General features: G+C 54.0%; 1 protein-coding gene across 3 annotated transcripts in view; it reads left to right on the forward strand.

Annotated features, from left to right (window-relative positions):
* The window catches only part of ABCA3 (ATP binding cassette subfamily A member 3), a 67,826-nt gene that overhangs the window by 37,300 nt on the left and 15,770 nt on the right, over positions 1-14,756 (forward strand). For all 3 annotated transcript variants that reach the window (XM_035266530.3, XM_054242425.2, XM_035266529.3), the window contains 7 exons: positions 1,475-1,618; positions 2,058-2,187; positions 2,880-3,034; positions 3,354-3,509; positions 3,769-3,979; positions 5,573-5,723; positions 11,268-11,366. In XM_035266530.3, coding sequence (XP_035122421.2) covers positions 1,475-1,618; positions 2,058-2,187; positions 2,880-3,034; positions 3,354-3,509; positions 3,769-3,979; positions 5,573-5,723; positions 11,268-11,366 — 1,046 coding nt within the window. The remainder of the gene's footprint in view (positions 1-1,474; positions 1,619-2,057; positions 2,188-2,879; positions 3,035-3,353; positions 3,510-3,768; positions 3,980-5,572; positions 5,724-11,267; positions 11,367-14,756) is intronic.

Genomic DNA, 14,756 nt, shown 5'->3' on the forward strand with positions numbered 1-14,756 from the left:
ATATGAGAGCTGTGTTCCTGAGAACCAGTGGAGGGCGGTGTGTGCCAGACGCTGTTCCGGGTGCCAGAAGTGCACTGGGCTTGGGGCTGCAGGTCAAGTTCCCGCCCAAAACTGCCCGGCACTGATCCTGCCACGCTGCTGCTTTCACTTTCCCTGGTGCTTTGCCCGCACCACCATGTTGACTGTATCCATGTAGGCACCAGGCTGTCCTCGAGGGCGGTGTGTGAGGTATGGGGCTGTGTTACTACCCCATGCGCCGAGCTGTTTCTGTGATAGCCACACAGAGGACAGGAAGAGGCTTCCTCACAGCAGAGGGAGGCGCGGCACCTTCAGCTTCTCTTGCTTACGGGCACGAGCTCACATGGAGCCTGAGCATGGGGACACAGTTTCCCTTCCATTTTGGCCCCACGTCCCCTGGAGTGGAACGTTAGATAACTTCCCTCTGTATGAAATTTCACTGCAGACGAACTCCCTTCCCCTGTGTAGGATCCAAGTTCATCTTCACAAGCCTATGTGTAACTGTTACGCCCACTCGCCAGGTTAGGAAACTGAGGCTTTGAGCTTTCCCAGGGAGGAAACGAGTCAGGGTCACTCTGGGGCAGTCTCTGGGCAGTGCCTTCTCCACAGCAGTGCCTCGAAAACGTGGCTGTGTGCATCGTGTGTCCGCTGGTTGTTGCTTTGCTTGTCACAGACAAAAACTGAAAGCTGGTCACCACCGTCATGGTGGTCCCCGGTTGCAACAAGGACAGCGTCAGAGCAGGCTGTAAGACGTGGCTACCCTGGCCACCTGACTTTTGAATGCCGCAGTTTTCTCCGAGTAGACCCTAAAAGGGACATAGTTTTGGATGTCAGCAGTACAAGTAGTGAAGATAGTGATGAAGAGAATGAAGAACCGAATAAATTGCAAGCGTTACAGGAAAGAAAAATAAATGAAGAAGAGGAAAAGAAAAAAGAAAAAAGCAAGTTGGAAAAAAAAGGAAAAGGTCTTACTCATCCAGTTCCACCGAAGAGGATACTTCAAAACAAAAGAAACGAAAATATCAGAAGAAAGAAAAGAAAAAAAGAGTAAAGCAAAAAAAGGGAAACATCACAAAAAGGAAAAAAAGAAGAAGAAAAAGGAAAAGCATTCTTCTACCCCCTAATAGTTCTGAATTCTCCAGAAAGTAACTGAAACTTTGGCTTAAGCCATTCAATTTAAAAATTTGTTGTTAAAACGTGTTTGCCCTTCCTTGGAGTTTGCTGTCTGTTACGCTTTGCAGTAAATCACAGCTTCTTCCATATAGACATTTTTCGTATGTGGGATCATTATCCCTCTGGCAATGTATTTGTAATGTGCTATGACTATGAAGTATTAAATCAGTCTTGTTACTTGATAGCCATGCCCCAAGTATAGCTATTTGTATATACTAAACACATCATGTTTGGAAAAAAAAAAACAAAACTGAAAACTGACAGCCGTCTTCTTCCCTCTCAGCCCTCCTATTGGTGTGGGAAGCCAAGGACGGTCACGGGGAAGGAGGACGAGGACAGTGACCCCGAGAAGGCGCTGAGAACCGAGTACTTTGAAGCTGAGCCAGAGGACCTGGTAGCGGGGATCAAGATCAAGCACCTGTCCAAGGTGCCACCTCCCATGGGGTCAGGGAGGGCCGGGACTGCTAGGACCACAGGGAACACTTAGCAGCACGGCAGCGAGACCTCACGGCCTGCCAGGTGCTCCCTCGAGCCTTGTTCCCTCCTGCCCTTTGACCGGTTCCCCAGGGCACAGACTACGTCTCCAGCTTCTCAGGAGATGCCGGACTCGGCTGTCCAGCAGTGCCTCGGCCTCATGGGCCTCTCAGTGTTGCAGAAACACTGAGGGTGTCTGGGACATGTTGGGGTTGGGGGAAGCTGGAGGGGAGCAGCCAGGAGCAACATCTGCCCGAAACATTCCTCCCCTCTGCACCCTGATGGTGACACTGGGCTTGGCTCCTTCCTAGACGGGCAGGGGAGCAGGAGAGGCCTTCGCCGGGGGCCTCGGGGCTGGGGGTAGCCCAGGGCAGCATCTGCCTTTCCTGCAGGTGTTCAGGGTGGGAAATAAGGACCGGGCGGCCGTCAGAGACCTGAACCTGAACCTGTACGAGGGGCAGATCACTGTCCTACTGGGCCACAATGGCGCCGGGAAGACCACCACCCTTTCCATGCTTACAGGTGAGGGATGGGTGGCCTCATGTCCTTTGCAATCAGCAGGCCCCTCTTCAACAGGTTCTCAGCACCACCCCGGCCTCACTCCCCCATGGGGCTTTTGGGCCTTCCCCAGCCACAGTGGCAAGAGATGTGCCTCAGCCCCATAAGCCCAGTGCAGCATGCAGGGAGACCCCCAAGGACTCCTGCTCTCCTCACCGCCTATGTCTGTGAATGCCTGAGCTTGACGGGGTCAGTGAAGACAAATGAGCCCACGCAGGAGCAGGTCTACCCCATGCTAATTCTGTCACCAGACCCCCTCCGAGAGCTGTCCCCTGTGCACCACACCCCTCCCGAGCTGGTGTTTCACTCAGTCTTCCCCCAGCACCAAGGCATCTGGCAGTGACACCGGCTGGGACCTGGGGCAGGCTGAGTGGGGTGACGTGTGTGTGTGTGTGTGTGTGTGTGTGTGTGTGTGTGTGTGCTGTGAGTTTCTCCTCCATGACCAGCTGTGGATCCCGTGGCAGGCTGTTCCCATGCCGCTTCTTTCTCCCACTGGCCCAGACGAAGCCCACCCTGGTGGGAACAGGGTTCCTGGCCCTCTCATGGGCAGGGTCCTCAGGGGAAGTTAAGGGAGACAGACAGGATGGGGGTCATTACCCCTGGTGCTGAGGAGTAGGATCTTCATGCTGAACGTGGGGTATCCCGCTGGGCCCCAGGTCTCTTTCCCCCTACCAGTGGACGGGCATATATCAGCGGGTATGAAATTTCCCAAGACATGGTTCAGATCCGGAAGAGCCTGGGCCTGTGCCCGCAGCATGACATCCTGTTTGACGGCTTGACAGTTGAAGAGCACCTTTATTTCTATGCCCAGGTGAGTCGGGGCCAGGGGTGTGCACGGGGTGTTTCTGCTCATGTGCTTGGGTTTCCGGGGCAGTCCAGGTGCCCCAGTCTCTTCCGAGGGTTTAAACTGGAGGAAGGGAGCAGGGAGGGCAGGAGCCAGGGTTTGAGTCCAGCCACATCAAGAGGAGGTTCCTCTCTCCAGGAGCTCACTGGCTGGGGCCAGCCTCCCATTAGGAGCCAGGGTTCGAGTCCAGCCACATCCAGAGGAGGTTCCTCTCTCCAGGAGCTCGCTGGCTGGGGCCGGCCTCCCGTCAGGAGCCCTGCATCTCCCATGTCCTGTGTCGTTACAGCTGAAGGGCCTGTCGCGCCAGAAATGCCCTGAAGAAGTCAAGGAGATGCTGCACACCCTCGGCCTGGACGACAAGCGGGACTCACCGAGCCGCTTCCTGAGCGGGGGCACGAGGCGCAAGCTCTCCATCGGCATCGCGCTTATTGCAGGCTCCAAGGTATGGCAGTGGGACTGGAGGCAGTGGCTCCCCTCCTGCTTGGCCTGGGCTGGCCCTTCCGCCATTGCCCAGGCACCTTGGCCCTTGAAGCCCCAGACAAGGCTATCAACATCTTTGGAGGACTCGAGCCAGCTCCTCGAACCCCTTGATGGGGCCTCCCACAAGGCCAGCCTCGGCCTGGGTGTGGTGCTCCTTGGGGCATGGCTCGCCCTGGGAGATGACTCTACCAGTGTCAGGAGGCTGCGCCTCTCCCCTGCAGGTGCTGATGCTGGACGAGCCCACCTCGGGCATGGACGCCATCTCCAGGAGGGCCATCTGGGACCTTCTTCAGCAGCAGAAACGTGACCGCACCATCGTGTTGACCACCCACTTCATGGACGAGGCTGACCTGCTGGGAGATCGCATCGCCATCATGGCCAAGGGGGAGCTGCAGTGCTGCGGGTCCCCGCTGTTCCTGAAGCAGAAATATGGTGAGCGGGGCCAGCCCACGACAGGGTCAGTCCTGGCTGCTGTGCCAAGGGAATGACTGCTGCCTTCATGAACGGCCCTGAGATCAGGCAGGGGTGGTCTTCTCTAGACCTCCTGTCTGTTGCCTCTGGGTGGAGAGCCCAGCTGGGCAGGGGGGTGCTTGTGAGAGGGAAGAGGCAGGGAATGGAGCTGAAAGTCTGGTTAGGATGTGGTTAAACCATGACCAAAAGAACAGAGGCCAAGCCCAGGGCCACCAGAAGCAGCAGTGCCCTTGGAGAGGCCAACACACATACGGCAGCTCCTATGTGAGAGCAGCTCACGGTATGGCCAGGGCTGGTGGGGTCTGGTGGGATCTGGACCCAGCCCTCTGACTGTGCACCTATGGCTTCCCTCTCAAGGTCATCTCCTGGTCTAGTGTGATTGGGTGTGCCAGCCTCCCCAACATTCCAACAGGCTGGAGCAAAGACACAGGAGCCCTCCTCCCCTTAGAACACCCTCCAAGTGCATGCCCCTCCTCTGCTGGCTTCCTGGGGCCAGCATGCAGGCAGCCCTGGTGACTGAGTGGTGACCCATTGTGGTTGGCAGCAGGCTGGAGGGGATGGCCTATGTCCTGAGTGGCCACATGCTCAGCCAAGACACCGGGGTTTTGTTACCAGGAGGGAGGAGAACAGGCCTTGGGAGACAAGGAACTGTCTGCCATGACCTCTGAGAGTTTCACCAGCCAGTTCCTGCCCAGCTGCCCAGCTGGCAGAGCCATTGCTCTTCCTGGGCCCAGCATCCTGCATCCTTGTCTCTAAAGAGGACATTGGGCCAGGTGCAGTGGCTCACACCTGTAATCCCAGCACTCTGGGAGGCCAAGGCAGGCGGATCACTTGAGGTTAGGAGTTCGAGACCAGCCTGGCTAACATGGTAAAACCCTATCTCTACTGAAAATACAAAAAGTTAGCCTGGCATTGTGGCACACGCCTGCAATCCCAGCTACTCAGGAAGCTAAGGCAGGAGAATCACTTCAACCAAGGAGGCAGAAGTTACAGTGAGCCAAGATTGCACCACTACACTCCAGACTGGGTAACAGAGCAAGACTCCGTCTTAAAAAAAAGGACATGAAGTCCCATCTTCTGCCCAGTGACACTGAGGAAGAGGTGAGATGCTGTCTCTCATAGTGCCGTGCAGTGTGGTCTCATAGCCAGTAGCTCTGGCTTCTGCTCCTGCTGACGATCTCTTCCTAGAATCGTACCATAACCCTCAGTGTGAACCTCACAAGACAGAATCCCTCACGCCTGGGCTGTCGCTGCTGCTGATATCCTTTCCTGATGCTTATACAGTTAGGTGGAGACTCCACCTTCCAGCAGGTGCCCCTGACAGTGCTCAGCACCCCAGACCCCCAGCAGCTCTTCCCAGAGGGAACAGGAGGCAGGACCCTCAGGGCAGCTCTGGGAGCTCCGAAACGCATTCATTCTGCTTCAGCTGCCCACCTCTGGTTCTCTGGCCTCCTTCCAACCAGCCTGCCTGGTGTGAGCCCCAGAGACCCCTGTGTGAGCATGAAGAGACCTGGGGGGTCAGCCAGAGGGCTCACACGTGGCCCTATGTTCCAGGTGCTGGCTACCACATGACGCTGGTGAAGGAGCCGCACTGCAACCCCGAAGGTATCTCCCAGCTGGTCCATCACCACGTCCCCAATGCCACTCTGGAGAGCAGCGCTGGGGCTGAGCTGTCCTTCATCCTTCCCAGAGAGAGCACTCACAGGTACGCCGCCCAGGGAGGCACGTACAGGTATGCGCAGGTGCACTTCCCAGAGACGGTGCACAGAAGTATGCCTCCCAGGGAGAACTCTCACAGGTACACACAGGTGCACCTCCCAGAGAGGGTGCACACAGGTATGACTCCCAGGGAGAACACACACAGGTACACACAGGTGCACCTCCCAGAGAGGGTGCACACAGGTACACCTCCTAGGGAGAACACACAGGTGCACCTCCCAGAGAGGGTGCACACAGGTATGACTCCCAGGGAGAACACACACAGGTACACACAGGTGCACCTCCCAGAGAGGGTGCACACAGGTACACCTCCCAGGGAGAACACACACAGGTACACACAGGTGCACCTCCCAGAGAGGGTGCACACAGGTACGCCTCCTAGGGAGAACACACACAGGTGCACCTCCCAGAGAGGGTGCACACAGGTACACCTCCCAGGGAGAACACACACAGGTACACACAGGTGCACCTCCCAGAGAGGGTGCACACAGGTATGACTCCCAGGGAGAACACACACAGGTACACACAGGTGCACCTCCCAGAGAGGGTGCACACAGGTATGCCTCCTAGGGAGAACACACACAGGTGCACCTCCCAGAGAGGGTGCACACAGGTACGACTCCCAGGGAGAACACACAGAGGTACACACAGGTGCACCTCCCAGAGAGGGTGCACACAGGTACGACTCCCAGGGAGAACACGCACAGGTACACACAGGTACCCCCCCAGAGAGGGTGCACACAGGTATGACTCCCAGGGAGAACACGCACAGGTACACACAGGTGCACCCCCCAGAGAGGGTGCACACAGGTACGCCTCCCAGAGAGGGTGCACACAGGTATGACTCCCAGGGAGAACACGCACAGGTTCACACAGGTGCACCCCCCCAGAGAGGATACACACAGGTACGACTCCCAGGGAGAACACGCACAGGTACACACAGGTGCACCCCCCAGAGAGGGTGCACACAGGTACGCCTCCCAGGGAGAACACACACAGGTGCCCCCCCAGGAGAGGGTGCACACAGGTACGCCTCCCAGGGAGAACACACACAGGTCCCCCCCCAGGAGAGGGTGCACACAGGTACGCCTCCCAGGGAGAACACTCACAGGTATGCCTCCTGTGGAGGGCATGCACAGGTTCACCTCCCAAGGAGGGTGTGTACAGGTACACCTCCCAGGGAGGGCACGCACAGGTATAGGTTCAAGATGGGATCCCCACAGGCCATGAGGGCTCGGTGCTCAGAGGCACGTACCCTGCCCCTCTCTGGCCTGGCCAGTGGGCACTCTTAGTCCTTCAGCCTGGGGACAGACAGCCCAGGTGAATCTGCTTGGCTGGGTCCTAGGTGCCAGGCCTGCTAGCCAGGAGAAACATAAGTAGGACCTGGAAAGGAGAATCACGCACCTGACTCATCAAAGGGGCACTGAGTGCTTATATGGGGCTCACACTCCCCCTGCTGACGCCAGGTTCAGCAACTGCTGCAGCTGTGATCCGAACTGCTCGTGAAACTGAGAGGCTGTATTTGTACACAGGTGGTGAATTTGGTCTCAGTATCAGAGCTTGAGACGTGAGCAGCCACTCAGCACTCATATACATAGCAAAACCAGCAAGGGGAGGGAAAGCCAGTTTTCTATGACAGTATCAGTCTGGATATCATCTGGATAATATCAGTTTGTTGCAGTTTTCTCCAGTTCGTTGTTTGTCTTTATCAGATTTTTTTCCCATTGTACATTTGTTTTATTTTATTTTTATTTATTTTTTGAGACAGAGCCTGAGTCTGCCACCCAGTCTGGAGTGCGGTGGCATAATCTCAGCTCACTGCAACCTCTGCCTCCCGGGTTCAAGTGATTCTCCCGCCTCAGCCTCCCAACTGCCTGGAACTACAGGTGCACGCCACCATACCCAGCTAATTTTTGTATTTACAGTAGAGACAGGGTTTCACCATGATGGCCAGGTTGGTCTCAAACTCCTGACCTCAGGTGATCCACCTGCCTCAGCCTCCCAGAGTGCTGGGATCTCAGGCATGAGCCACCATGCCTGGCCACATTTATTTATTTTAAAGACAAGGTCTTGCTCTGTCACCCAGGCTGGAGTGCAATGGTGCAGTCATAACTCACTGCAGCCTTGAATTTCTGGGCTCAAGTGATCCTCCCACCTCAGCCTCCTGAGTAGCTGGGACTACAGGTGTGCATCGACATGTCTGGCTAATTTTTTTATTTTTATTTTTAAAGATGGGGTCTTGTTATGTTGCCCAGGCTGACCCTGAACTCCTGGAGTTAAGTGATCCTTCTGCTGCAGCCTCCCAAAGTTCTGGGATTACAGGCGTGAGCCACTGCACTGAGCCCAGATTTTTGCACTCAATGTGCCAGTATCCTTTCTCTTGTGATTTCTTCTATTAATTCTGTTCTTAGAAAGTGTTTCCAGTTGGGCGCAGTGACTCACGCCTATAATCCCAGCACTTTGGGAGGCCGAGGCAGATGGATCACAGAGTCAAGAGATTGACACAATCCTGGTCAACAAGGTGAAACCCCGTCTCTACTAAAAATACAAAAATTAGCAGGGCATGGTGGCGTGCGCCTGTAGTCCCAGCTACTCGGGAGGCTGAGGCAGGAGAATTGCTTGAAAACCCAGGAGGTAGAGGTTGTGGTGAGCCGAAATCACCCCATTGCACTCCAGCCTGGGTAACAAGATCAAAACTCCATCTCAAAAAAAAAAAAAAAAAAAAAAAAAGATAGTGTTTCCCAGCTGCATGCATTGGCTCATGCCTGTAATCCCAGCACTTTTGGAGGCAGAGGCAGGCAGATCATGAGGTCAGGAGTTTGAAAGCAGCCTGACCAACACGGTGAAACCCCATCTCTACTAAAAATATACAAATTAGCTGGGCATAGTGGTGCATGCCTGGAGGCAGGAGATTCTCTTGAACCTGGGAGGCGGAGGCTGCAATGAGCTGAGATGACATTACTGCACTCCAGCCTGGGCGACAGAGACTCTGTCTCAAACAAAAAAAAGAAAGAAAGAGTTTTCCTAACCCTTAACTAAATGATTACTCACCAGTGTCTTTTGTTTTGTGGTTTCATGTGTGTGTTTGCTATCCGAGCAGCCTGACAGGCCAGTGTTCACAAGACCTTATGTGAGGCAGAAACAGGGCACAGTGGGATATATGGGAAATTTCTGTCCCTTCCTCTCAATTTTATTTATTTTTTTTTTTGAGACAGAGTTTCATTCTTGTTGACCAAGCTGGAATGCAATGGTGCCATCTTGGCTCACTGCAAACTCCGCCTCCCAGGTTCAAGTGATTCTCCTGCCTCAGCTTCCTGTGTAGCTGGAATTATAGGCGCCCGCCACCATGCCTGTCTAATTTTTGTATTTTTAGTAGAAACAGGGTTTCACCATGTTAGCCAGGATGATCTTGAACCCCTGACTTCGGGTGATCTGCCCACTTCAGCCTCCCAAAGTGCCAAGATTACAGGTGTGAGCCACTGCACCTGGCCTTCTTCCTCTCAGTTTTGCTATGAACCTAAAACGGCTCTTTTTTTTTTTTTGAGACAGAGTCTTGTTGTGTCGCCAGGCGCCAGGCTGGAGTGCAATGGCACGATCTCCGCTCACTGCAACCTCTGCCTCCCTGGTTCAGGCAATTCTCCTGCCTCAGCCTCCCCAGTAGCTGGGACTACAGACGCGCGCCACCATGCCCAGCTAATTTTTTATATTTTAGTAGAGATGGGGTTTCACTATGTTGACCGGGATGGTCTCGATCTTTTGACCTCGTGATCCACCCGCCTCGGCCTCCCAAAGTGCTGGGATTACAGGCATGAGCCACAGCACCTGGCCCAAAACTGCTCTTAAAAACCTAAGTCTGGGCCGGGCGTGGTGGCTCACGCCGGTAATCCCAGCACTCTGGGAGGCCAAGGCGGGCGGATCACGAGGTCAAGAGATCGAGACCATCCTGGCAAACATGGTGAAACCCTATCTCTACTAAATACAAAAAATTAGCCAGGCATGGTGGCACATGCCTGTAATCTCAGCTACTTGGGAGGCTGAGACAGGAGAATTGTTTGAACCCAGGAGGCGGAGGTTGCGGTGAGCCAAGAATGCTCCGTTGCACTCCAGCCTGGGCAACAAGAGCGAAACTCTGTCTCAAAAAAAAAAATCTAACTCTGGCTGGGGGCTGTGGCTTATGCCTGTCATCCCAGCACTTTGGGAAGCCGAGGTGGGTGGATCACGAGGTCAAGAGATCGAGACCATCCTGGTCAACATGGTGAAACCCTGTCTCTCCTAAAAATAGAAAAATTAGCGGAGTATGGCGGTGGGTGCCTATAATCGCAGCTACTCCAGATGCTGAGGCAGGAGAATCACTTGAACCCAGGAGCGGAGGTTGCAATGGGCTGAGATCACACCCCTGCACCTCTGCACTCCAGCATGGGTGACAGAGTGAGACTCCTCAATAAAAAAAAAAAAAAAAAAAAGCAAAGAAAACTGGAGAATCAAACCATATGAACCTAACTTTTAGCCGGGCATGGTGGCCCATGCCTGCAACCCCAGAACTTTCAGAAGCTAAGGAAGAAGGAGACCAGCTTGGGTAACATACTGAGATCCCGTCTCTACAAAAAAATTAAAAATTAGCCAGGTATGCTTGTGCGCACCTGTAGCCCCAGCTACTCAGGAGGCTGAGGTGAGAGGATTGCTTGAACCCAGGAGGTCAAGGTTTCAGTGAGCCAAGATAGTACCACTGCACTCCAGCCTGAGTGACAGAGCAAGATCCTGTCTCAAAAAAAAAACAAAATGCATTTCAAAGAGTTAACCTCCTGTGGTCCCTCCCCACCCATTCTACAGGAGGGTGGGGGAATGATTATTATTATTTTTTTTGAGACAGTCTCACTGTTGCCTAGACTGGAGTACAGTGGTGCAATCTCAGCTCACTGAAACCTCCGTCTCCCAGGTTCAAGCAGTTCTCCTGCCTCAGCCTCCCAAGTAACTGGGATTACAGGCACATGCCACACCTGCTATTTTTTGGGTTTTTTTTTTTTTTGTATTCTAGTAGAGACAGGGTTTTACCATGTTGCCCAGGCAGGTCTTGAACTCCTGAGCTCAGGCAATCCGTCCACCTCAGCCTCCCAAAGTGCTAGGATTATAGGTGTGAGCCGCTGCACTGCGCCTGGCATCTTTTTTTTTTGAGATGGAGTTTCACTCCGCAACTCGGGCTGGAGTGGAGTGGTGCGATGTCAGCTCACTGCAGCCGCCACCTCCTGGGTTCAGGTGATTCTCCTGCCTCCGCTATCCGAGTAGCTGAGACTACAGGCACCTGCCGCCACACCTGGCTAATTTTTTCTGTTTTTATTAGAGACAGGTTTCACCATGTTGATAAGACTGATATCGAACTCCTGACCTCAGGTGATTTGCCTGCCTTGGCCTCCCAAAGTGCTGGGGTTACAGGCGTGAGCCACCGCGCCCAGCCAAGTGGGGTAATGCTTTAGGAACGGACTGTCTAGAAAGTCACTGAGAAGCAGCTCATCATGCTGGGTCTGTTTTTCAGGTTTGAAGGTCTCTTTGCCAAACTGGAGAAGAAGCAGAAAGAGCTGGGCATTGCCAGCTTCGGGGCCTCCGTCACCACCATGGAGGAAGTCTTCCTTCGGTCAGTAAATGTGCGTTTCTGTCCACCTAGGACTGGGCTCAGCGCTGCATTATTTTTTAGATGGATTTTCACTGTTGTTGCCCAGGATGGAGTGCAGTGGTGCAACCTCTGGTTCAAGCGATTCTCCTGCCTCAGCCTCTTGGGTAGCTGGGATTACAGGCATGTGCCACCACACCCAGCTAGTTTTGTATTTTTAGTAGAGACAGGGTTTCTCCATGTTGGTCAGGCTCATCTCGAACTCCCGACCTCAGGTGATCTGCCCGCCTCGGCTTCCCAAAGTGCTGGGATTACAAGGGTGAGCCACCACGCCCGGCCAAGGACTTTTAAAAAGTACAGCGATGAGCAGCCACGTCCGTTATGAACTCGAATGTCCATGTCCATGTGAGGCTGCAGGGACAGCCTGGGGTGGGGTAGGGCAGTGGCCACCACCAGAGCCCCAAGTGCAGATCGTGACTGTCAGCAACACTGGTGTATGTGGGAAACACAGCACAGGTGAGGGGCCTGCACTGCCTCCAGGTGTGCCCAGGTCTTCCTGGGCTTAGATCATCCTCGGGGGATATGTGTGTCCTGTATTAAGATGGGAACTGTCTCATCCAGACCCTCAGAACTGAATGGAGCTGGGCGCGGTGGCTCGCGCCCGTCATCCCAGCACTTTGGGAGGCCAAGGCAGGTGACTGCTTGAGCCCAGGAGTTTGATACCAGCCTGGTCAACATGGTGAAACCCCACCTTTTTTTTTTTTTTTTTTTTGAGATGGAATCTTGTTCTGTCGCCCAGGCTGGAGTGCAGTGGCGCAATCTCAGCTCACTGCATCCTCTGCCTCCCAGGTTCAAGCAATTCTCCTGCTTTAGCCTCCTGAGTAGCTGGGGTTACCAGCGCGCGCCGTCATGCCTGGCTAGTGTTTTTGTATTTTCAGCAGAGACAGGGTTTCACCGTGTTGGCCAGGGTGGTCTGGAACTCCTGACCTCAGGTGATCTGCCTACCTCGGCCTCCCAAAGTGCTGGGATGGCAGACATGAGCCACCAGGTCCAGCCACCATCTCTACTAAAACTACAAAAATTAGCTGGGTATGGTGGCACACGCGTATAATCTCAGCTACGTGGGAGGCTGAGGCACAAGAATCGCTTCAACCCAGCAAGTGGAGGTTGCAGTGAGCTGAGATTGTGCCACTACACTGTAGCCTGGGCAACAGAGCAAGACTCCGTCTCAAAAAAAAAAAAAAGCACTGCAGGGGGAGCTTGGGGCAGCGAGCACGTTTCTGTTTCTCAGGCATTTCTTCAACGCTTATTTGGCAAATGCAATGCCAAGGACTAGAAATAAAACAATAACGAGGCCAGGCTCAGTGGCTCATACCCTTAATCCCAGCATCTTGGGAGGCCAGGGCAGGAGGATTTCTGGGTCCCAGGAGTTGGAGGCTGCAGAGAGCTATGACTGTGCCACTGCACCCCAGCCTGTTGGACAGAGCAAAACCCTGTGTCAAAAAGAAAAAGAAAAAAGTGAGATACGCTCTTCTTGGGGTGCCCACAGCCTAGAGGAGGAGACAGAAGAGGTGATCCTATGGGCATGACATGTGTGTGCTCTGGGGACATCTGTCCAGCGGACCATGTGTCCAGGAACAGACCCAGGGAAACCAGGCCAGGCGAGGAGGCGGAGGGAGGAGGGACCACCGCTGACCTGTGTTCCGCACAGGACTGAGCACTGAGTGGCTTTCTGTGAATCCTGGTTGAATGAAGGAAGTGTGAACATATGAAAAAGGAACTGCCCTGGAGTCAGCCGGCCCTGAGGGGGCACCCAGGTTGCTCCTGCTGTGTCTCAGCAGCCGCAGGGGCCCTTGTCTCTGTTTCTCAAGGTCTCAGGCCTCTCCGGCCCCATCTCATACTCAGCACGTGGCTCACCTGTGACTCAGCTCCAGGCCCCACAGCTGACCCTGGCCTCTCTGAGCTCCTGGTCTCAAGAGAAAAATAATCAGAGGCTTTTCCTGACCTGTCTAGGACCTGGGGAGAGCTAGGCAGGCTGGTAGCACCCCTGGAGCTCAGATGGTGGGCAGGAAGGTTTGTAATCAGCGGGAATGCTAATGAGAAGACAACGCTTGGTGTCTCTGACCAGATCATGGAGGACGAATGGGGCTGGGAGAACCCAGTGAGGGAGAAGGGCTCTGGCAGTGGCCAGTGGAGCGAATACACAGGCTTCCTGCTCCTGACGGGGCTGCTTAGCTGGCTTGGAGGCACCTCCTGCCCGCTGCAGCTTAGTCGTGTTTCCTAATGGGTGGGGAGGTCTGGGAAGGGTGTGTGTGTGCACGCGCGTGCATTTAAATAACAGCTCCATTGAGATATAATTCACATAATATTAAAAAATCACCGCCTCAACCAGGCGTGGTGGCTCACGCCTGTAATCCCAACACTTCAGGAGGCTGAGGTGGGGTGGATGGATCACTTGAGGTCAGGAGTTCAAGACCAGCCTGGCCAACATGGTGAAACTCCGTGTCTACTAAAAATAGAAAAATTAGCTGTGCCTGGTGGTGGGCACCTGTAATCCCAGCTGCTCGGGGGGCTGAGGCAAGAGAATTGCTTGAACCCGGGAGGCGGAGTCTGCGGTAAGCCAGGATCACAACACCACTGCACTCCAGCCTGGGCAGCAGAGCGAGACTCTGTCTCAAAAGAAAACAAGTCACCTCCTCTCCATGTGCAATATTCACACAGTTTTACAACCATCACCACGGTCCATTTTCAAACATTTTTCTCACCGCCCCTGCCAAAGAACTTCACGCGCCCACGCAGTCACTCCCCACCAGTCTGCTTTCTGACTCTGGATTTGCCTGTTCTGAATACTTCCCAGAAAGGGAATGAAGCACACAGGATGCGACCTCTGCACCTTGCTTCTCTCACTCAGCAGCATGTTTCCAGGCCCATCCCGGGCGTAGCAGGTGTCAGTACTTCCTTTTCATGGCTGAGTAATATTCCACAGGAATAGCTCACACTTGGCTTATCCATCTGACATCTGAGGGACAAGAGGGTTGTTTCCGCTCGTTGGCCATTGGGAATAAAGCTGCTGTGAACATTTTGTGTTTGAGTTTTTGGACCTATGCTCCCATTTCTCTGGGTACGTATTTAGGAGTGGGTCATCTGGTCACTGTCTCATGTCACTCCTTTTGTGACAAGTGTCTATTCTTAGAAGGCTGCTGTCTGAAGCACTAACACAGAAGAATGTCATTGACTCATTCCCTTCTTCATGCCTTCATTTGCTCTTTTTTTTTTTTTGAGACGGAGTTTCACTCTCGTTACCCAGGCTGGAGTGCAATGGCGCGATCTCGGCTCACTGCAACCTCCGCCTCCTGGGTTCAGGCAATTCTCCTGCCTCAGCCTCCTGAGTAGCCGGGATTACAGGCACGTGCC

Source organism: Callithrix jacchus, chromosome 12, assembly GCF_049354715.1.
Source record: "Callithrix jacchus isolate 240 chromosome 12, calJac240_pri, whole genome shotgun sequence".
Classification (NCBI taxonomy): Eukaryota; Metazoa; Chordata; class Mammalia; order Primates; family Cebidae; genus Callithrix; species Callithrix jacchus.